Here is a 21,393-nt window from a genome sequence, read left to right as displayed (position 1 = left end):
TTACACGAGTGCTTGGGTTTCTGGCTGAGAACCCAAATAGGGAGAATTGCAGTTTCCCACAAATGAAATGCACAATGTGTAAGAAGCACCCCAAATACAGTGGTACCTTGGTTCTCGAACTTAATCTCTTCCGGGAGTCCGTTTGATTCCCGAAACCATTCGAAAACCAAGGCGCGGCTTCTGATTGGCTGCAGGACCTGCAGGAGCTTCCTGCACTCAAGCGGAAGCCGCGTCGGCTGTTTGGCTTCCGAAAAACTTTTGCGAACACTTACTTCCAGGTTTGCAGCATTCAGGAGCTGGTTTGTTCTGCAAGTAAGCCGTTCGGGAACCAAGGCACGACTTAGTACGATGGAGGAGATGACATTTTTGTAATGTCAACATGTACGTAAAACACTTAACCGGTAACTGGTTAGGAGCATTCAGAATATCTACGATAGATGCGCCATTTTCTAATGTCAACTTGTACTTAGAGATGTGTCCTTCTGTAGGACAAGCAGTTGCTATTGGCTCCCCACCATTTTGTCTCTCACAGGTGATGAAATGAAACCGGCAAGAGCTTCTTGGCTGTCTCCTCTTTGTGGTGAAGGGGAGGCAGGTGCTGTGGAACCAGATCAGGTAAAGGGGAAGAAGGTTCCTTGAGGGAAAGAGAGGCTGGATATTGTTGTTGTTGTTAACAATAATAATATACTGCCCTATACCCAAGTGCCTCAGGGTGGTTCACAAAATAAAATCAAGATATAAAACCACAAAATACCTAATAAAAATAAAAACAACAACCCAATAGTCCCCCCCCCAAAAAAAAACACATTTAAAAAGAGCATAGAATGTAAATCGGATCAACCAAAGGCCTGGTTAAAAAGGAATGTTTTTGCCTGGTCCCTAAAGGTGTATAATAAAAGCGCCATGTGAGCCTCCCTGGGGGGAGCATTCCATAGACTGCAGAGCCACTGGGAGCCACTGCAGAGAAGGCCTTGTTCTCATGTTGTCAAGGAGGGGGCACACAAAGGCTCTGTCGACTCCTCGCCTTCCTGAACAAATTTATCTCATTTTCTTTGCATCTGTCAAAGCTCCCTACTGGAGAGGCTGTGGAAGCCACTTAAGAGTGCAAGTTTTCCTTGTGTAGTCTTTTGTATTTTAGAAACACAAAATCATTTACGAGCTGCATTAAAGTCCAACTACCTCCCTGCCTTTCAGGGTCGAGTGTCTTTTGAGGGTGTTGCTGGGCATTTCACCAGAAAGGGCCCCCGTGAAATTTGCAGCTGGCTCCACCTTCTCTGCCGTCAGTGGCTGAAGCCAGAGGGTCACACAAAGACTCAGATCCTTGACCTGGTGATCCTGAAGCAGTTCCTGGCTGTCCTCCCTCCGGAGATGGAGAGCTGGGTAAGGGAATGTGGGGCAGAGACCACTTCCCAAGCGGTGGCCCTGGCCGAAGGTTTCCTCCTGAGTCAAGCAGAGGACAAGAAGCGGCAGGTGAGAGACAGTTTCATCCTGGCATTTCCAAAGGGCTCAGAATCTGAGGGGGAGGGGATTTTAAAGCCCTCTATATTTGCCACACTTTTCCTGGATATCACCCACAAAGGAATGCCCCAAACTCGCCAAGGCCTTTCCCCTCTATCATGCCTTTCCTAATTCAGCTGCACATTTACTTTCTTTGAAATCCTCACTGGGCCAGATTGGTAATATCCTTGGTAATACCTCTACTTTTTTTGTACCCTTGGCCCTAATTCTTTAGATGCCCATACGGCATCTGTTCTGCTTGTGGAATTTTTCACAAAGGAATAATAAGTAAATTGACGTTCCATCAGATGTTTAAGTCTCCATAGATCCAGTAGAGTCATGTTTATGACCATATCAGAAAAGGAATTGGGTAATTTCCCTTCCTTTATTTCAGTTTTACGTATTGTCCTGTCAAACTCTTAACGATGTTACTCCATTTAGATCTCCCATTAATATTATTTTGCCATCGTATTGTTCATACATAAATTCCTCTAGTTTTTTAAAAATCCGATTTTCTTTCATTGAGTGCGTATATTCCTACAATTAACAAATATTCCCCATCCCAATTAATTTCCTCTGCTATTATTCTCCCCTCCTCACCCTTTAATCTTTGCTTAGGTTCCAATTTCTGGTTAATATACAAAACTACACCCCTTTCCTCCCCCTGATGAAATGATTTCTTGGCCCAGCCCTTTGTTTACCATTAAGTGTTTGTCTCGTCTCTAAAGGGGAGATCATTCCATCAGGCAAGCAGAAATGTTTGTGCTGATGGAACCAACATCTTGATGTCACTTTGAATTTCACCCACTTTTATTTCAGATAAGCAATTTGTCTGCAGAAGCGAGCACTGACGCAAGAGAAAATCCCCTGCAGAGTGGTAACAATCAGGAGAGTGATGGACATCCCATCTCATTGGGTAACTATTATTAAATTGAACTCCCTATATTGATTATGTAAGAAATTCATGGGATCCCTTAAATGTTTGAGGGGGCAACACTTTCCCCCAGCATTGTTTAATCATCATGGGAAGACTGTTGTCTCCAGCATTTTTTCAAACTTCAAAAGATAGATGTATTTGAATTACTTGAGAACTTAAATCAGTCCTTGGATTTCTGACCAAACGCCCAAGTGGGGAACACAAATATTTGCACACCACTGAAATATGCAATGTGTACAGAGATGGCATGGAGAAAACAGACAGAGACAAGTTTTTCTCTTGTAACACTAGAACCTAAAAAGGTAAAGGGACCCCTGACCATTAGGTCCAGTCGTGTCCGACTCTGGGGTTGCGGTGCTCATCTCGCTCTATAGGCCAAGGGAGCCGGCGTTTGTCCGCAGACAGCTTCTGGGTCATGTGGCCAGCATGACAAAGCCGCTTCTGGCGAACCAGAGCAGCGCACAGAAACGCCATTTACCTTCCCGCCGGAGTGGTACCTATTTATCTACTTGCACTTTGACGTGCTTTCAAACTGCTAGGTGGGCAGGAGCTGGGATCGAGCAACGGGAGCTCACCCAGTAGCAGGAATTCGAACCACTGACCTTCTAATCAGCAAGCCCTAGACTCTGTGGTTTAACCCACAGCGCCACCTGGGTCCCAACACTAGAACCTACAGACATCCAATAAAACAGAATGTTGGAACATTCAGTAAAGGTTATTTAAAAGTACTTCAACACACAGCATATAGTTAAACGATGGAACTCATGCCCATAGGAGGCAGTGAGGGCCACTAACTTGGGATATAATTATAATAATTTATTATTTATACCCTGCCCATCTGGCTGGGTTTCCCCAGCCACTCTGGGCGGCTCCCAACAGAATATTTTAAAAAACGATGAAACATCAAACATTAAAAACTTCCCTAAACAGGGCTGCCTTCAGATGTTTCTTTCCTTGACATCTGATGGGAGGGTGTTCCACAGGGCGGGCGCCACCACCGAGAAGGCCCTCTGCCTGGTTCCCTGTAACTTCACTTCTCGCAGGGAGGGAACCGCCAGAAGGCCCTCAGCGCTGGACCTCAGTGTCCGGACTGAACGATGAGGGTGGAGACGCTCCTTCAGGTATACTGGGCCGAGGTCGTTTAGGGCTTTAAAGGTCAGCACCAACACTTTGAATTGTGCTCGGAAACATACTGGGAGCCAATGTAGGTCTTTCAGGACTGATGTTATATGGTCTCAGTAGCCACTCCCAGTCACCAGTCTAGCTGCCGCGTTCTGGATTAATTGTAGTTTCCGGGTCACCTTCAAAGAAGATAAGACAAATTCATGGGTGATAAGGCTCTCATGGCTGCTAGCCATGATGGCTATGCTTTGTCTTCATGTCGGAGGCAGTATCCTTCTCAACACTTGTTGCTGGAAGCCAAAGGAGGGAAGAGTTGCTCTTGTGCTCAGATACTGCTTGGGGGTTTCCCAAGGCATCTGGTTGGCCACGGTAAGAACAGAATGCTGTACTAGATCGGCCATTGGTCTGATCCAGCAGGCTCTTAATATGTTCTTAACAAGAGCCCTTTCTTGTGCTCTTAACATCCAAAATATACACGATGGATGAAACATTTTGTCATTCCACCATGTACTTGGATATGCATTGCTTAATGTGGGAGGCAAACTACAGGCTTCCTTCCAACTTCATCTCTCGCAGGTGATGAAATGGCGCTGGCAAGACCTGCTTGGCCATTTCCTCTTGGCAACAGATGGGAAGCAGCTGCTGTGAACCCAGATCAGGTAGGGGAACTCATCTCTAGGGGAACAGAAGCTAGGTGCCACTTGGGCACCTCTGTCTTCTGCTCATTTCTCTGATCCTCAACAAACCGATCTCCTCGTTGCTGTGCAGGAGAATCCTCAGTCACCCTTCCTTAAGGAGTCTTCTGGAGTTTGGTGGCCAATAATATTTTACATTCTCTATAAAGAGGCAACCATTTCCTTTTCTTTCAGAAAAGAGAGCCAGCGTGTTGTAGTGGTTAAGAGCGGTGGACTCGTAATCTGGTGAACTGGGTTTGCTTCCCCGCTTCTCCACATGCAGCTGCTGGGTGACCTTGGGCTAGTCACACTTCTCTGAAATCTCTCGGCCCCACTCACCTCACAGAGTCTTTGTTGTGGGGGAGGAAGGGAAAGGAGATTGTGAGCTGCTTTGAGACTCCTTAAGGGGAGTGAAAAGCGGGATATCAAGTCCGAACTCTTCCTCCTCCTCCTCCTCTTCTTCTTCTTCTTCTTCAGGGTCCCGTGTCGTTTGAGGAGGTGGCGGTGTATTTCACAGAGGAGGAATGGGCTCTGCTGGATCCTGACCAGAGGGCGCTGCATAATGAAGTCATGGAGGAGAATTGTGGGATGGTAGTCTCTCTCAGTAAGGCCCCCAGTTTGTTTAGTTGATGATTATATGATTTAGGCTATATTATATAAGCAACTTAATTAACTTTACTAGATCCATTTCAATCAGGGTTTAGGACCAGCTATGGCCCAGCTTTGGTTGCCCTGTGTGATGATTTACGTCTGGAGAGAGGGGTTTGGGATGTGTCCTCATTAATTCTCCTCCATCTTTCAGCAGCCTCTGATACCATCAACCATGGTATCCTTCTAGAGTGGTTGTCAGAGTGGGTTGCTCAGCTTTGCAGTGATTCCAGGTCTACTTGGATAGTCATTTCTAGAGGGTGATGCTAGGGGACTGCTCTTCGGTCCCCTGGAGTCTTCATCGTGGGGTTCTATTTTATCCCCCATGCTGCTTAACATCCACATGAAACCCCTGAGTGTGCTTATCAGGAGTTTCGGAGTACATTGTCCACAATGTGCTCTTGACTTCCCCTTTACACCTGTAGGTGAGGCAGTGGATGTCTTGTGCTGGGCCATTGTCTTGCCTCGCTAATGAACTGGATGAGAACCAATAAGATGAAGCTCAATCCACTGTTACTGGGGGAGGTTCCCTAGACTGGATGGGTGGGAGACAGCCTGCTCTTGATGGGGTTACTCACCCTCTGAAGGCAGGGTGGGAATGCAGGTTGCGGGTTCTTCTGAATGCATTGCTCTGAATCACAGGGCCTCTCCTCATTTTTATCACACTTCTATCCCAACATTGCTCCAAGGGGTTCAGAAGAGAATGCATGGGGTTGCTTGGTGGTTTGAGTTGAGCTACTTAGAGAGGATGATTGCTGAGTACAATTCAGTGAACTTCATGTCTGAGCTGGGATCTGAATTTGGGTCTTTCATGCATCTAATCCAATAATACATAGGACACTGGGTGTCAGTCAAGGTATTAACAGAGGCAGATAAATAGATGGGAAGATTTACCTCCCAGCTAAGACTTTTCCATTTTTGTATTCTTCCATTATCAAAAGAATTGTGTATAGTTGTCAAGATTTGAGGTTCCATTGTCTTAAGAGTTCCGTTTCTTCTTTGCGGTAGGTTATGAATGGAAAACTGAGAATCAGAGAGAACTACATGGGGTGTTTGCAGAAAGAGACACATGTATGAAGATGGAGCAGCAGAGATGGAAAACAGAAGGAGAGAAGAGGAGGAATCATTCCCCTGCTTCTCAGGGCACTGACTCCAGTGAAATCCCAGTCCAAGAAGAAACGCAAAACAGAAGAGAAACAATTACATGTTTTGTATGTTGGAGAAGTTTCCATTCTAAATCTAAACTTAAAACTCACTACAAAATCGACACAGGGGAGAAACCACACAAAAGCTTTGAATGCGCAAAGGGCTTTAATACAAGCACAAGCCTTGGTATTCATCAAAGGGCCCACACAGGGGAGAAACCACATAAATGCTTGGAGTGTGGCAAGAGCTTCTCTCAGAAGAGAAATCTGACAGCGCACCACAGAATTCACACCGGAGAAAAACCATTTAATTGCTTGGAATGTGGAAAGGCCTTCCGTCGGAGGACACATCTCACTGCTCATCAGAGAATTCACACAGTAGAGAAGCTGTACAGGTGCTTGGAATGTGGGAAGACCTTTAAAAGAAGCAGAAGCCTCACTACTCATCTAATAATTCACGCAGGGGGGGAAACATACAAATGCTTGGAGTGTGGAAAGAGCTTCTCTAAGAAAAGGAATCTCACTAACCACCACAGAATTCACCTGGGGGAGAAACCATACCAATGTTCGGGCTTTAATACAAGCACAAGCCTTGGTATTCATCAAAGGGCCCACACAGGGGAGAAACCACATAAATGCTTGGAGTGTGGAAAGAGCTTCTCTCAGAAGAGAAATCTGACAGCGCACCACAGAATTCACACCGGAGAAAAACCATTTAATTGCTTGGAATGTGGAAAGGCCTTCCTTCGGAGGACACATCTCACTGCTCATCAGAGAATTCACACAGGAGAGAAGCTGTACAGGTGCTTGGAATGTGGGAAGACCTTTAAAAGAAGCGGAAGCCTCACTACTCATCTAATAATTCATGCAGGGGGTAAAACATACAAATGCTTGGAGTGTGGAAAGAGCTTCTCTCAGAAGAGGAATCTCACTAACCACCACAGAATTCACCTGGGGGAGAAACCATACCAATGTTCGGAATGTGAAAAGCGCTTCTTCCGGAAGACGCATCTCAATACTCATCAAAGAATTCACACAGGGGACAAGCCATTTAAATGCTTGCAATGTGGAAAGAGCTTTTGTTGGAAGATCCATCTCACTTATCATCAAAGGATCCACACAAGGAAAACACCACATAAATGCTTGGAGTGTGGAAAGAACTTTTCTCAGAATTCTCTCCTTGTTACCCATCAAAGGATCCATACAGGGGAGAAACCATTTAAATGCTTGGAGTGTGGAAAGAGCTTCTCTCAGAAGACAAATCTTGCTTCCCACCGCAGAACTCACACAGGGGAGAAACCATATAAATGTTCAGAATGTGGAAAGAGCTTCTGTCGAAGGACACATCTCACTACTCATCAGAGAACTCACACGGGGGAGAAACCATACAAATGTTTGGAATGCGGAAAGACCTTTAGTAGAAACAGAAGCCTAACACATCATCAAATAACTCACACTGGGGAGAAACCGTACAAATGTTTGGAATGCGGAAAGAGCTTCTATTGGAAAATGCATCTTACTTATCATGAAAGAATTCACAGAAAGGATGCACCACATAAATGCTTGGCGTGTGGAAAGATCTTTTGTCAAAATTCTGACCTCGTAACCCATCAAAGGATCCATACAGGGGAGAAACCATTTAAATGCTTGGAATGCGGAAAGAGCTTCTGTCAGAAGATAAATCTGAGTAATCATCTAAGAATTCACACGGGGGAGAAACCCTTTAAGTGCTTAGAATGTGGAAAGACCTTTAGTACAGGCACAAACCTCACCACTCATCAAATAATTCATACACGGGAGAAACCATTTAAATGCTTGGAGTGTGGAATGGCCTTTAAGAGAAACAGAGGCCTCAGCATTCATCAAAGGATCCACACAGGGGAGAAGCCACATAAATGCGTGGAGTGTGGAAAAAGCTTTCGCCATAGTTCTGCCCTTGTTAATCATCAGAGAATCCATACAGGAAAGAAACCATATAAATGCTTGGAGTGTGGAAAGAGTTTCTGTCAGAAGACACAGCTCACTGCTCATCAAAGAATTCACACAGGAGAGAAACCGCATAAATGTATGGACTGTGGGAAGAACTTTTGTCGGAAGGAATCACTTGCTGCTCATCAGAGAATTCACACTGGGGAGAAACCATTTAAGTGTTTGGTATGTGGAAAGAGCTTCACGCGGAAGATAAGTCTTGTTTCTCATAAAAAAATCCACGCAGGAGAGAAACCATAAATACTTGGGAGTGTACAAAATGCTTCAGTAATAAGAGACTGCTCTTCAAAGAATTCACTCAGGAGGGGAACTAGAGAAATGATCGGAATATGGAATGCGATTCTGCCACAGTTTAACTCCTATTACAGATGGGAGCTGAGTTGGTGGGGGATGGGGCATGGTCTCAGCAGAGTCCTGAGGGCCATTTGGAGATAACTACAGATTGGAAGACTGGATCCATTGTAGAATGTGAGAAGCCTGGTGGAATAGCCTAAGATATAAATCCATTTATCAGCAATAGCAGTAGTATTATGTTACAAACTTGTGAAAACAAGGTCATTTCTACAAAGCCTCTCTAGGGAGAGCATCTCACAAACGATGAGCCACTGTTGAAAGGGCCTGTTCTCATGTTACCACCCTCCAGACCTCTTGTGGAAGAGGCACACAAAGAAGGGCCTCAGACAATGATCGCAGGGTTCAGGCTGGTTCATAAAGGGAGAAGTGGTCCTTGGGGTATTACGGTCCTGAGCCATTTAAGACCAGCACTTTGAATTGGGCCAAGAAACTAACTGGCAGCCAATGCATTCGGGCCAAGATTGACATTATATACTCAAACTGTCTTGCCCTGGTGAGCAACCTGGCCGCTGAATTCTGCACCAGCTCAAGTTTCCAAACCATCTTCAGAGGCAGCCCCATATATAACACACTGCAGTAATCTAACCTAGTGGTTACCAGAGCCTAGTCTAGCCTAAAGGTGTTAGTGCTATCCCTGTCCAGATTAGGGGCACAGCTGGGCCACCAACTGAAGCTGATGGAAGATATTCCACCTCAAATGACAGCGTTTATACAAAGCAATCTCCATATGAGCCAAACCAGACCCTGCGATCACCATCTGAGGCCCGATTCAAAGTGCTGGTTTTGAACTGCTAGGTGGGCAGGAGCAGGGACCAACCAACGGGAGCTCACCCTGTCGCGGGGATTCGAACCGCCAACCTTCTGATCGGCAAGCCCTAGGCTCAGTGGACCACTTCTCCGTCTATGAACCAGCCTAAACCCTATGGTCATTGTCTGAGGCCCTTCTTCATATGCCCTCTCCACAAGAGGTCTGGATAGTGGCATCACAAGAGTAGACCTTTTCTCCAGTGGTCCCCTGTTTGTGGTATGTTTTCCCCAAGGAGGCTCGCCTGGCACCTTCGTTAAATATCCTTAGGCACCAAGCAAAAACATTCCTGTTCACCCAGCCCTGTGGCTGAATTAACAATCTATTCTATGGCCTTTTAAATGTGTCACGGGTGGTGGTTATTGTGTTGTTGTTGTTGTTTTGTATTTAATAAATAAAAAAATAATGAGTTGTAGTGTTTTACAAATCAGTTCAGTTTTGAGGCATTTTGAAAGAAGGTACATATAAAATACAAAATATACAAATTGTAGACAAGAGGTTATCCAGCCCTTCAGTAAAGGAATGAACAAGGGCATTGGATTTCCAAAGCCACAATGTTGGCATCCGTCTGTCTCGGGGGGAAATGGAGGAGTGCGCCTTTTGGGATGAGGTCAAGCTGCTGGAAGGCTGCAGTGCCTGCTGTGGCTGTAGAGCTCGATGCAGAAGAGACATGTTTTGTTGCAGCTGGGGCTGCAAGTCCAGTCTGGGGCTTGTGGTACTCTCAGCAGTGCCCACATCAGCAAAGTAAAGTTGCCAGCTATGGAACCAGAGGATCCCTTGGGTAGTTGCCCCAAACCACCCATATAGCCATGTTCAAATATATCAAAGGATGTCATATAGAGGAGGGTGAAAGGTTGTTTTCTGCTGCTCCAGAGAAGCGGACACGGGGCAATGGATTCAAACTACAAGAAAGAAGATTCCACCTAAACATTAGGAAGAACTTCCTGACAGTAAGAGCTGTCCGACAGTGGAATTTGCTGCCAAGGAGTGTGGTGGAGTCTCCTTCTTTGGAGGTCTTTAAGCGGAGGCTTGACAGCCATCTGTCAGGAATGCTTTGATGGTGTTTCCTGCTTGGCAGGGGGTTGGACTGGATGGCCCTTGGGGTCTCTTCCAACTCTATGATTCTATGATTCTATGATCTAAGCCGGTATTGCCTGCTTTGACTGGTAGCATCTCCAAGGCCTCGTGCCCAGCACATCCAAGCGCTTCTTCCAACATCCTCTAACTAGAGAAGTCAGGGAGTTGCCTTAAGACCTGCTGCCTGACAATGACATGGTCTCTTTATTTTATCATGTCGGTATCCTGCCATTGCTCCGGAAGAGAGTAGCAAGTGGTGGTTCTGTGGTTCTTCTGCAGAGCAACCTTATGAGGTAGGCTAGGCTGGGAGTGAGTGAGTGATTGCCCAAGTCCACCTAGTGAGCTTCATAGAATCATAGAGTTGGAAGAGACCACAAGGGCCATCCAGTCCAACCCCCTGCCAAGCAGGAAACACCATCAAAGCATTCCTGACAGATGGCTGTCTGAGCTGGGATCTGAACTCTGGTCTCCAATGACCAAGTGCAACAGTCCACAGCAGAGGTGCCCAAACTGGGTCCACTTGAGATGGCTGAACATTACTGAGGCCCACCAGTCACAAAATGGCGGCAGGTGGAGGTGGATTTTTGGCATAATTTTTGAATCTGTTCCATTTTGGCTTCAGGCCTAGTCATGATACAGAGACTGCTTTGGTTGCCCCTGCTGACATTTATCAGAAGTTGATTCTAGTATTCTTCTGGAGTGTCTCAGGGAGGTGGGGTTTTAGAGCCCTGTGGTTCTGTTCCTATCTCTGTGGCTATTTCCAGAAAGTGGTCATGGCACCTTTCTGGTCAGTGCCATGGGAGTGTCTCACAGTGCTCCATCCTGTCCCCCAACTATAAGAAGCCTCTCAGAGCTATTATCTATATGCAGGTAACACCAAGCTTTAGGTCTCTGTTGCATCTGAATCAGGAGAGGCAGCTGAAGTGTTAAACCAGTGCTTGGGGGCAGTAATGGGATGGGTGTCCTGCTTTGACTGGTAGCTATAATCCCCCACAGTCCCACAAGAGAGAACCTTAGAATTGTAGAGTTGGGAGAGACGGTCCAAAGGGTCATCTACTCTAAACCCTTCAATGCTTCAATGAATCACAGCCATAGGATCCCTGACCCCAGCTTTAGGGTCTACAATGGCTCCCAGTATGTTTCCGAGCACAATTCAAGTGTTGGTGCTGACCTTCAAAGTTCTAAATGGCCTCAGCCCTGAAACCTGAAAGAGCATCTCCACCCCCATCATTCTGCCTGGACACCGAGGTCCTCCTTCGAGGGTATTCTGGCAGTTCCCTCACTGGGAAAAGTGAGGTTACAGGGAACCAGGCAGAGGGTCTTCTCAGTGGTGGCACCCGCCCTGTGGAACTCCCTCCCACCAGATGTCAAGGAGATAAAGAACTGCACAACTTTTACAAGATATCTGAAGGCAGCCCTGTGTATTGAAGCTTATTAATGTTTAATGTTTTATATGCTTTTATTTACGTTGGAAGCTGTCCAGAGTGTCTGGGGAAACTCAGTCTAGATGGGCAGGGTACTATTATACTTATTATTTTGATTGATTGATTGATTGATAACCAATAGGTTAAATTGCTAAAGGGCTGGAATATATATATAGGCCTATATATAGAGAGAGAGAGAGAGAAAGAAAGAGTGTAGACCAAATTACATTCTCTCACACACACACACACATATACAGGTAGGTAGCCGTGTTGGTCTGCCATAGTCAAAACAAAATAAAAACTAAGGTGCTACTGGAAGGATTTTTTTTGACACACCCATATTTTGTTTTTTATTTAGTTTTGACACACCCATATAGTTGTGACTAATTTGGTTTTTAATTTCGTGTTTTACATTTTTCTGACCCACCCTTGGACCACGTGGTGAAGAGTGGTAACAAAACTCAACAATAACCAAGGCACCCAACTCGAGGTGAGGTTGGACAGGGCCTTCTACCTCCTTTATTTACACATCATGTTTCTAGGCCGCTGTTTCATAAAATATTTCAAGAGTAAGAGGCTAGGCTAGACTGGTCCACCAGCCGGGCTCTTCGCCTGCGTCCCACAGGGATCCTGCTGCGGCGTTGGCCTCCTAAGGGTTAAAATGAGCTCAGCTGGATTCCTAGAGAGGAAGGTAAAAAGCGAGGCGGGCGGGGGCCTGGGCGGCCGGTCCTCCAGAGCGAAGGCCCCCTCCCTCCCAACTCTGCTTCCTGCTGGGAGTTCTCCCCTGGAGGGACGTTCCTTGGTCGCCATCCCTCCCTTCCTCCCAAGAGCAGCGTCCGTGGCTCCTCGCGGGATCCGGTGAGCCCCCTTCCCCGCCCCAGAGGCTCCAGTTTGTGGGTCTGAGTCTGCAGGGCTGAAAGGCGGGGAGGGGGGGGGAGGCAAGGCAGGAAAATGCGACGGGAAGGGAAGGGAGATGCCCAGGTGACAACTGTTAAAAAGGGGGAGGGGGACACCTATAGGAAGATCAAAACTATTTCAGCCCATAGGCTGAAGATACGTGTGCATCTTCCTGGGTGTTGGGTGTGTGCACTGCAGAAGCTCATTCAAACTCATCGCAGGAAGCAGCTGTTCAGCAGAAGAAAATAATAATAATAATAATAATAATAATAATAATAATAATAATAATAATAATAATAATAATATATTTATATGCCACCCATCTGACTGGGTTACCCGAGCCGTTCTGGGTAGCTTCCCACAAATTAAAACACAACACGAATTGTCTTTACTAGCCCAACACCAACACTTTATACAAAACTTGTTTATTTGGGGGGGGGGGTTGGCAGTTGGGGGTGGAGGATTAGAGAGAGAAAAGGAGAGGTTAGGCTTTGGGGAATGGGAGGAAAGGTCATTACCATTGCTCAAGGGATGCAGGAAATATTATAACAAAGCTGAATTACATGAGAAGAAGATTTGTACCAGTAATAACCCGAGACATCCATGTTTTCAAGTTACCTAATAAAGTTAAATGTGCTTAAACGTTCGTTGACTGTGGCAGTGTATCAGTACCTTAAGAGGTGCGACTAAGAGGAGAGAACAAAGCTTTCCTGGGGAAGAGGAAACTGTTTGCTTATTCTCCTGTCATACAGAGGGCTGGGCAGTGAAGCAAAGTGTGCCACTTATTTGCCTAAAGGGAAGGCAAACTGCAGTAGTTGGGAACCCTGGTAAGGGGATCCCATAGGTGGCAAGAGGTTTTCAACCGTAGAGCCCTGAGGTACCCCAGAGACAACTCCCATATGAACACTGAAGGATTCATCCTAGTTGTCAGTGAAACCTAGGGAGAGTCACTGTTGGGGGAAGTATTGAAGGGGAGGGAATAGGATCCCTCACATGTTACGAGAGCAGCTTTCCCTCTCTGAGCCCCGGACGGTTTCTTTGCTTACGAAGCCCTTGCTGTGCCAAAGTCCGCAGGGCAAGTGTTCTCTTGCAATGGAGTCCTGCAACTCTTCCTCAAAGGTGTCAGTTCCAATGCTTCTCTCCAGAGTGCTCTACGCTCTCTGCCCTTTCCCACTCTGAATGCTGTAACCTGAGCCCCTTACCTACTAAGCCTGACTGTGCCAGTTCTGCCCAGCAACACTGCTAAGGCAGTGTGGTGTAGTGGTTAAGAGTGGTGGACTCGTAATCCGGGGAACCGGGTTCACTTTCCCGCTCCTCCACATGCAGCTGCTGGGTGACCTTGGGCTAGTCACACTTCTCTGAAGCCTCTCAGCCCCACTCACCTCACAGACGAAACAAAATAGAAAATTCTTTCCAGTAGCACCTTAGAGACCAGCTGAGTTTGTTCTTGGTATGAGCTTTCGTGTGCATGCACACTTCTTCAGATACTTCTTCGTGTGCATGCACACGAAAGCTCATACCAAGAACAAACTCAGGTGGTCTCTAAGGTGCTACTGGAAAGAATTTTCTATTTTGTTTCGACTATGGCAGACCAGCACGGCTACCCACCTGTCACCTCACAGAGTGTTTGTTGTAGGGGAGGAAGGGAAAGGAGAATGTTAGCCGCTTTGAGACTCCTTCGGGTAGTGATAAAGCGGGATATCAAATCCAAACTCTTCCTCTTCTTCTTCTTCTTCCTCTTCCAGCTGCATTGTGAGGAATTAACTCTTGAATGGCTTTCCTTAATGTTTTCTTCAGCTCCTCTTTTTCTCTTCACAACAGCCCTGTGGGGTAGGCTTATGTAGCGTATGTACATAAGCAACAGTTTCTTGTCTGTGTCAGGGACTGGAGTGTCTTTCCTCTCCTCTGCAAAGCCAGGATGCCCCTTTGATACGCAGGGCTTGGAGGATTTGAAGCAGGTGAGTTGATGCTTGGAAGTGAACTATCACCTGGACTTTGATTTCAAGTAGAACACCCCACTACCAAAAAAAGAAAAGAAAAAAGAGAATTCGTTAGTCACACAACAACGCAAGGCCACTTACAGACATGGAAACCCCTGAAGCGTGAAAGGGGATCTTTTCACAATGGGCATTACTGAAAAATTGTGCCCTTTTAATCAAAGGCAGGAGAGAGAGGCCGATTCAAAGGAAGCAAATTGCTTTTATGAAAGAGAATTGAAAACAATACATTAAAAGTCAATAAACGGTTGCAGACATTTGGTTGCAGGCTGAAAATGGAGCCTGTAAACTCTAGCAGAGAACAGTCCTAGCCAGTGATACTTGAAAGCAATTTCGGAGCGCAACTGGATAGAAATGTGTGTTTTTCTCCACCGATGATACAGACAAAGAAAGGGAAAGAGAGAGAGGTGGACAAAACCCTGGTCCAGTTAGGAAAATATTGGGCCACGGATATTGCAGTGAATAAGAGGAATAGAATAGTCACATTAGAGAAGCAGTGTACTAGATCTCAGATACAGGGAAGCAATATGATTTTACAGTAAACAATTGGAATGAATTGTTAATATTTGATGAATGTTATTATTTCTAAGTAAATGTTAAAGTACAGTCATACCTTGGGTTACGGCCGCTTCAGGTTGCGCATTTTCGGGTTGCGCACCGCACCGAACCTGGAAGTACTGGAATGGGTTACTTCCTGGTTTTGGCGCTCACGCATGTGCAGAAGCGCCGAATCGTGACCCACACTTGCACAGACGCGGCGCTGTGGGTTGCGAACGCTGCGGGTTGCGAACGTGCCTCCTGCACGCATCACGTTCGCAACCCGAGCGTCCACTGTAATCAACTAAGATTCATTCAGCGGATTGGCAGCTTTAATTCAAAACTTTTGATAGGCAAGAAATAAAACCAACGGGAAACAGTGAAACAACATTCATCCAAGTAATATTAAAGTCCAAAAACAAGAGATGACTAAAACCATTAAACCTACAAGCGCAACTCAAAGGAAGGTCAGAGCGTTTTCTTTCTCTTTATAAGGGTGGCGAAATATATTCTGTTTGTGTAGTGCTGAGAGTTGTGAAATGCAATGGGTTTTCTTTTGTAGTATACTGAAGCCTGTGCGGTAATAAATTGGTTAACCTTTAGGATACCAGAATCATTATTTTGGGCTACCTTACTCCATGTGTTCCTTCCTGAAGGAAGGAGGGTCCTTCAGCACCTTAATCCAGCCTTGTATCTCTGCTTTTCAGGAGGAGTCTGTAGCCCAGTTGCAGGCATCCTTGGAATAGTAAGAAAGATGGAAGACCAAGACTCAGCCGGCCTGGATGGGGAGAAGACCCTCAGCTCAGATGTGCGGCGCCAGCAATTCAGAAAGTTCTGCTACCACGAGGCTGAGGGACCCCGAGAGGTTTGCAGCCAACTCCACCACCTTTGCCGTGAGTGGCTGAAGCCAGAGCGATGCACAAAGACTCAGATCCTGGACCTGGTGATCCTGGAGCAGTTCCTGACCGTCCTTCCCTCAGAGATGGAGAGCTGGGTCAGGGAATGTGGAGCGGAGACCAGTTCCCAGGCAGTGGCCCTGGCTGAAGGTTTCCTCCTGAGCTGGGCAGAGAACAAGAAACAGGCAGAGCAGCAGGTGAGAGTTGAGTTCCCCTCTGCTACTTCCAAGGGGCCCAGAATGTGAATCAATCACTTCCTGGAAATCTGCCCATTCACTGTCTTTGATAGCTTCATTGTTGTTTCAGGTAAAGTGTCTCTTTGCAGAGGTGGCAGCTAATTTCCCTGAGAGAGAGAGTTCTTCACTGGATGTGAAGGAGTGCTTCCTGCTAAGGAGAAACGTTCTGGAGAGCAGTGGAGGTGCTGCATTACTCAGTAAGAAATAATTAACCTCAACTTCCTGAAGTGTATGGGATCTTCCATTCTCCCAAAACTTTCAGGGGAAGATGCTTCCCCCCATCGTTTCCCAAAGATTAAAAAACGAGTGGGTTTCAATATTTGAGGCCTCAAGCCGTGAGAAATAATAATAATAATAATAATAATAATAATAATAATAATAATAATAATAATAATAATTTAATTGTATCCCTCCCATCTGGCTGGGTTTCCCCAGCCACTCTGGGCGGCTTGCAACATAAAACACAGCCAAACATCAAACATTAAAAAACAAGATATCCTATGCCAGCAACAAACAAACCAATAAAACCAATAATAACAATAATAAACAGTTTACAGTTATACCCAAATTAAAGTAACTGCCAACCTCAACTAAACATTTAACCAACACCAACCCAACAAAAATGAAACAGAGGAACCAAAATTAGAACTGTTTAAAACCTACAAAAACATTTTGGCCAGTTGCCCCAACCCAAGAGTTGTTCCAGCAATCTCCCTCCAGCCTCCCAGGAGCCTTTTAGCTGTTCAGGGTGAGTGTGGGCCCCGTCCCCTAGGCCAGGTGGAATTGGGCCTTGCATTTTCATATATAATGTTAAGATAGCCACTGTTAATGTTAATTAGATAATGTCAAGGCAGATAAAACAATATGTACAATGGATGAGACATTTTGTAAAGTCAGTGTGTTATACCCTGATACATGTCACTTAGCCCCTGAGACAAGCACGTGCGACTTCCTTTCCCACCATCTTTGTCTCTCAGGTGAAGAAATACTGGTGGCAAGACCTGCTCAGCCGTCTCCTGTTCGCAACAGACAGGAAGCAGTTGCTGTGGCACCAGATCAGGTAGGGGGAAGGGTCATTGTGGGGAGAGAAGTTAGGGGGCAGCTTGGGTTCCTCTGTCATCTACTCACCTCTGTAGGCTAATGTAAACTTCTCTGTTTGAGTTTGTCAAAGCTGCCCGCTAGGGAGGCTATGAGTGCCACTCAAGAAGGTTTAAGTTCTGCAGGATAATACTCAAGTCATCCTACTTTGAGGCGTCTTCTGGATTTTGCTGGTGGATAACATAAATATTACCTACAACAAGGCAACTATTTCCTTTTCTCTCAGGGTCCCGTGTTGTTTGAGGAGGTTGCTGTGGATTTCACAGAGGAGGAGTGGGCTCTGCTGGATGCTGACCAAAGGACACTGCATAAAATAGTCATGGAGGAGAATTGTAGGAATGCTTTCTCTCTTGGTAAGGCTCCTTGTTTTCACAGTTGATGGGAATAGCATTTAGAGCCTAAAATAATGGGCCGCTTTGCACATTTTCGGTATTTTAGCACCTCAGTTCCCTTTCTTCCAGTTTAGAAGGTTTTCTCTATTTTGACTGATTAATTTCCATTTAACGAAAAACCACAAGGAGGCAAAATGGTAAATCGGCAACATAATGTATATAACAGTCAGCTGTAAGAAACATCAAGAGTTGCAATGAATGCAAATAGAGATAGAAGCCAATGTAGAATTGCAGAAGGAAGACACCTGCCATAGCCTACGTAACCTACCTAACACCACCTAACCTAATTTTGTCTGCTGTGGCACAGAATCTCTCCAATGTGCGAAGCTCAGATCACTGACGGGCTTCTTCCAAGATCCTTTAATGATTGAACTACAGTTGTACCTCGGAAGTCGTACGGAATCCGTTCCAGAAGTCCATTTGACTTCTGAAACATTCGGAAAGCAAAGCGCGTCTTCTGATTGGCTTCAGGAAGCTCCTACAGCCAATCGGAAGCCACAGAAGCCCCCTCGGACGTTCAGGTTCCAAAAGAATGTTCAAAAACCAGAACACTTCCAGTTTTTGATCGTTTGGGAGTTGGAACGTTCGACTCCCAGGGTGTTCAGGAGCCGAGGTACAACTGTAATGATCTTCTGCCAAAAGAGAATTCATATGATTGTTCCATGGTTTAGCCCATTCCATAACCCTGTGAGTTAGCCTAGTCTGGGAGAGTGGCTGCCCGAGATCCTGCAGGGAGTTTCATGTCTGAAGTGACAGTTTTGTTCCATTCTCCATGGATCCAATAGAATAGAGCAGGGGTGGCCAACTTCCAAGAGACTGTGATCTACTCACAGAGTTAAAAACTGGCAGTGATCTACCCCCTTTTTGGGGGGTTCATGTAAAAGTTGTTGAGCTTCTTTGGGGAAGAGGAAAGTGACACTGAGCTTTTTTTTTAGGAAGGAAAGCCCTATTTTTGGTGGTTCAGGTCATTTTAGGGGTGCAGGGCAAAGATGTTGAGCTTTTTTTTAGGGGAGCCAAAGTTTTTTTAGCTTCTTTGGGGGCAGCCACTGATCTACCGGTGATCTACCACAGACGTCCAGTGATCTACTGGTAGATCACGATCTACCTGTTGGACATGCCTGGAATAGAGTATAGAACTCTGGCTGGCAGTTATGGTTTTAAAAGTGGCAGATAGATGGATGATAAGACCTGCTTTCCAGCTAAGATTTTTCCATTCCTCCATTATCACAAGCTTTATATGTCACTGTCAGTGATTTTGGGGGCTCCATTTGTACCTCAGGCTCTTAACAGTTTCCTCTCTTCTTTGGGACAGGATGTGAATGGAAAACCAAAAATGAAGGCGAACCACATGGGGTGTTCGCAGAATGGGACACATGTATACAGAGAGAAGCTCAAAGAAGGAAACCTGAAGGGGAAGAAAAGAGGAGGAATAAGTCCCCTTATTCTCATGGCAACGTGAGCCATCATATCCCGGTCCAAGAAAATACGCAAAAGAGTACACACTTTGTATATTGGAGAAGTTTCCCTTCTAAATCAAAACCAAAAACTCATTACAAAATCCACACAGACGAAAAACAATTTAAATGCCTGGAATGCGGAAAGAGATTTTCACGAAAGACACATCTCATTATTCACCAAAGAGTTCACATGGGGGAGAAACCATTGAGATGCTTGCATTTTGGAAAGAGATTCCGTCAGAAGAGAAATCTCGCTGCTAATCAAAGAACTCACAAGGGGGAGAAAGCATATAAATGCTTAGAGTGCGGAAAGAGCTTTCATCAAAAGTATGTCCTTTTTACTCATCAGAGGATCCATACAGGAGAGAAACCTTTTAAATGCTTAGCATGTGGAAAGAGTTTCTCACAGAAAATACACCTCACTACTCATCAAAGAACCCACACTGGAGAGAAACCGTATAACTGCTTGGAGTGTGGTAAGAGTTTCACTCGGAGGACGAATCTCACGTCACATCAAAGAATTCACACAGGGGAGAAGCCATATAAATGCTTGGAGTGTGGAACAAGCTTTCGTAACACTTCTACCCTTTGTAATCATCAGAGGATCCATACAGGGGAGAAAGCGTTTAAATGCTTGGAGTGTGGGAAGAGCTTCCGTCAGAAGAAAAATCTTTATGCTCATCAAAGACTTTACACCGGGCAGAAAGCATATAAATGCTCGGAGTGTGGAAAGAGCTTTCATCGAAATTCTGCCCTTGTTACCCATCAGAGAATCCATGTAGGGGAGAAACTGTTCAAATGCTTGGAGTGTGGGAGGAGCTTCTTACGGAAGACACATCTCACTACACATCAGAGAATTCACACTGGGGAGAAACCACATACATGCTTGGAGTGTGGAAAGAGCTTTTCACAGAAGATCCATCTCACCACTCACCAAATAATCCACACTGGGGAGAAACCATATAAATGTTTGCAGTGTGGGAAGAGCTTCACTCGCAAGTCAAATCTCACTTCACATCAAATAATTCACACACGGGAGAAGCCTTTTAAATGATTGGAGTTTGGGAAATGTAGACGCAGTCTGGATATGGAATGTGAGTCTGTGACAGTTGAACTCCGCTTTCAGATTGGTGCTAAGCTGGCAAGGGATGGAGGATGGGGCATGACTTGAGTAGAGTCCTGAGGGCAGACGTGGTCCTACTTCAGGTGGCAGACCCAAGACTTCCCCACTTGCCCTGCTGCTTCCACCAGCGGTGTAAAGTGCCATCACTGGTGGCGTTGATTTTAAGCTCTCACCCCAAAATGGCACAATCACATCTGAAATCAGCGCCAGTGACAGTGATGCTTCTCCACCAGCAGCAGAAATTATTATTATTATTAATAATTGTTTGTACCCCGCCCTCCTTCTTCTTTTCGCCGAAGAATTGATGCTTTTGAATTATGGTGCTGGAGGAGACTCCCATGGACTGCAAGAAGATCAAACCTATCCATTCTTAAGGAAATCATTAAAAACTTCCCTAAACAGGACTGCCTGTTACATAAATGTGTTTCAGTAACCTAAGTCTGAAACACATTTATACTGGAGGAGACTCTTGAGAGTCCCATGGACTGCAAGAAGATCAAATCTATCCATTCTTAAGGAAATCAGCCCTGAGTGCTCACTGGAAGGACAGATCCTGAAGCTGAGGCTCCAATACTTTGGCCACCTCATGAGAAGAGAAGACTCCCTGGAAGAGACCCTGGTGTTGGGAAAGATGGAGGGCACAAGGAGAAGGGGACGACAGAGGACGAGACAGTTGGACAGTGTTCTCGAAGCTACCAACATGAGTCTGACTGTGGGAGGCAGTGGAAGACAGGAGTGCCTGGCATGCTCTGGTCCATGGGGTCACGAAGAGTCGGACACGACTGAACAACAACACCCTGCCCATCTGGCTGAGTTTTCCCAACCACTCTGGGCAGCTCCCAACAAAATATTAAGAACACGATAAAACATCAAACATTAAAAACTTCCCTAAACAGGGCTGCCTTCAGATGTCTTCTAAAAGTCATATAGTTGTGTGTTTTCTTGACATCTGATGGGAGGGCGTTCCACAGGGCGGGTGCCACCACTGAGAAGTCCCTCTGCCTGGTAGCATATCCTGTTTCTTAGGAAATGCTGTTTTCATGCGTTTCCCCCCAAATCAGCTTCCCCTGAGCATACTCCTAGAAAGA

At 45.7% G+C, this 21,393-nt stretch overlaps 1 protein-coding gene across 1 annotated transcript; it reads left to right on the top strand.

Moving 5' to 3' along the window:
- Positions 1-457: 457 nt before the first annotated feature.
- LOC117042542 (zinc finger protein 91-like) lies at positions 458-20,340 on the top strand. The gene is made up of 12 exons (XM_033142084.1): positions 458-615; positions 1,195-1,470; positions 2,317-2,413; positions 4,133-4,215; positions 4,708-4,834; positions 5,884-8,249; positions 14,503-14,527; positions 15,814-16,196; positions 16,306-16,432; positions 17,213-17,295; positions 17,560-17,686; positions 19,038-20,340. Exons 1-12 carry the CDS (start codon positions 541-543, stop codon positions 20,234-20,236), a joined length of 4,968 nt encoding a protein of 1,655 aa, XP_032997975.1. The 5' UTR covers positions 458-540; the 3' UTR covers positions 20,237-20,340.
- The last annotated feature ends 1,053 nt before the right edge of the window (positions 20,341-21,393 follow it).

Source organism: Lacerta agilis, chromosome 2 (genome assembly GCF_009819535.1).
Source record: "Lacerta agilis isolate rLacAgi1 chromosome 2, rLacAgi1.pri, whole genome shotgun sequence".
NCBI classification, from domain to species: domain Eukaryota; kingdom Metazoa; phylum Chordata; class Lepidosauria; order Squamata; family Lacertidae; genus Lacerta; species Lacerta agilis.
Note: the sequence above shows the minus strand (reverse complement) of the source record. Positions and strands in the feature narration are given on the sequence as shown.

Bases quoted from the DNA above. Each gene is read 5' to 3' on its own strand.
- LOC117042542 (XM_033142084.1), top strand. From the start codon at position 541: ATGAAACCGGCAAGAGCTTCTTGGCTGTCTCCTCTTTGTGGTGAAGGG. The intron at 8,250-14,502 runs TAAATACTTGGG...CCCCTTTGATAC, and splicing joins TCCACGCAGGAGAGAAACCA to GCAGGGCTTGGAGGATTTGA. The intron at 16,197-16,305 runs GTGAGAGTTGAG...TTGTTGTTTCAG, and splicing joins AGAAACAGGCAGAGCAGCAG to GTAAAGTGTCTCTTTGCAGA.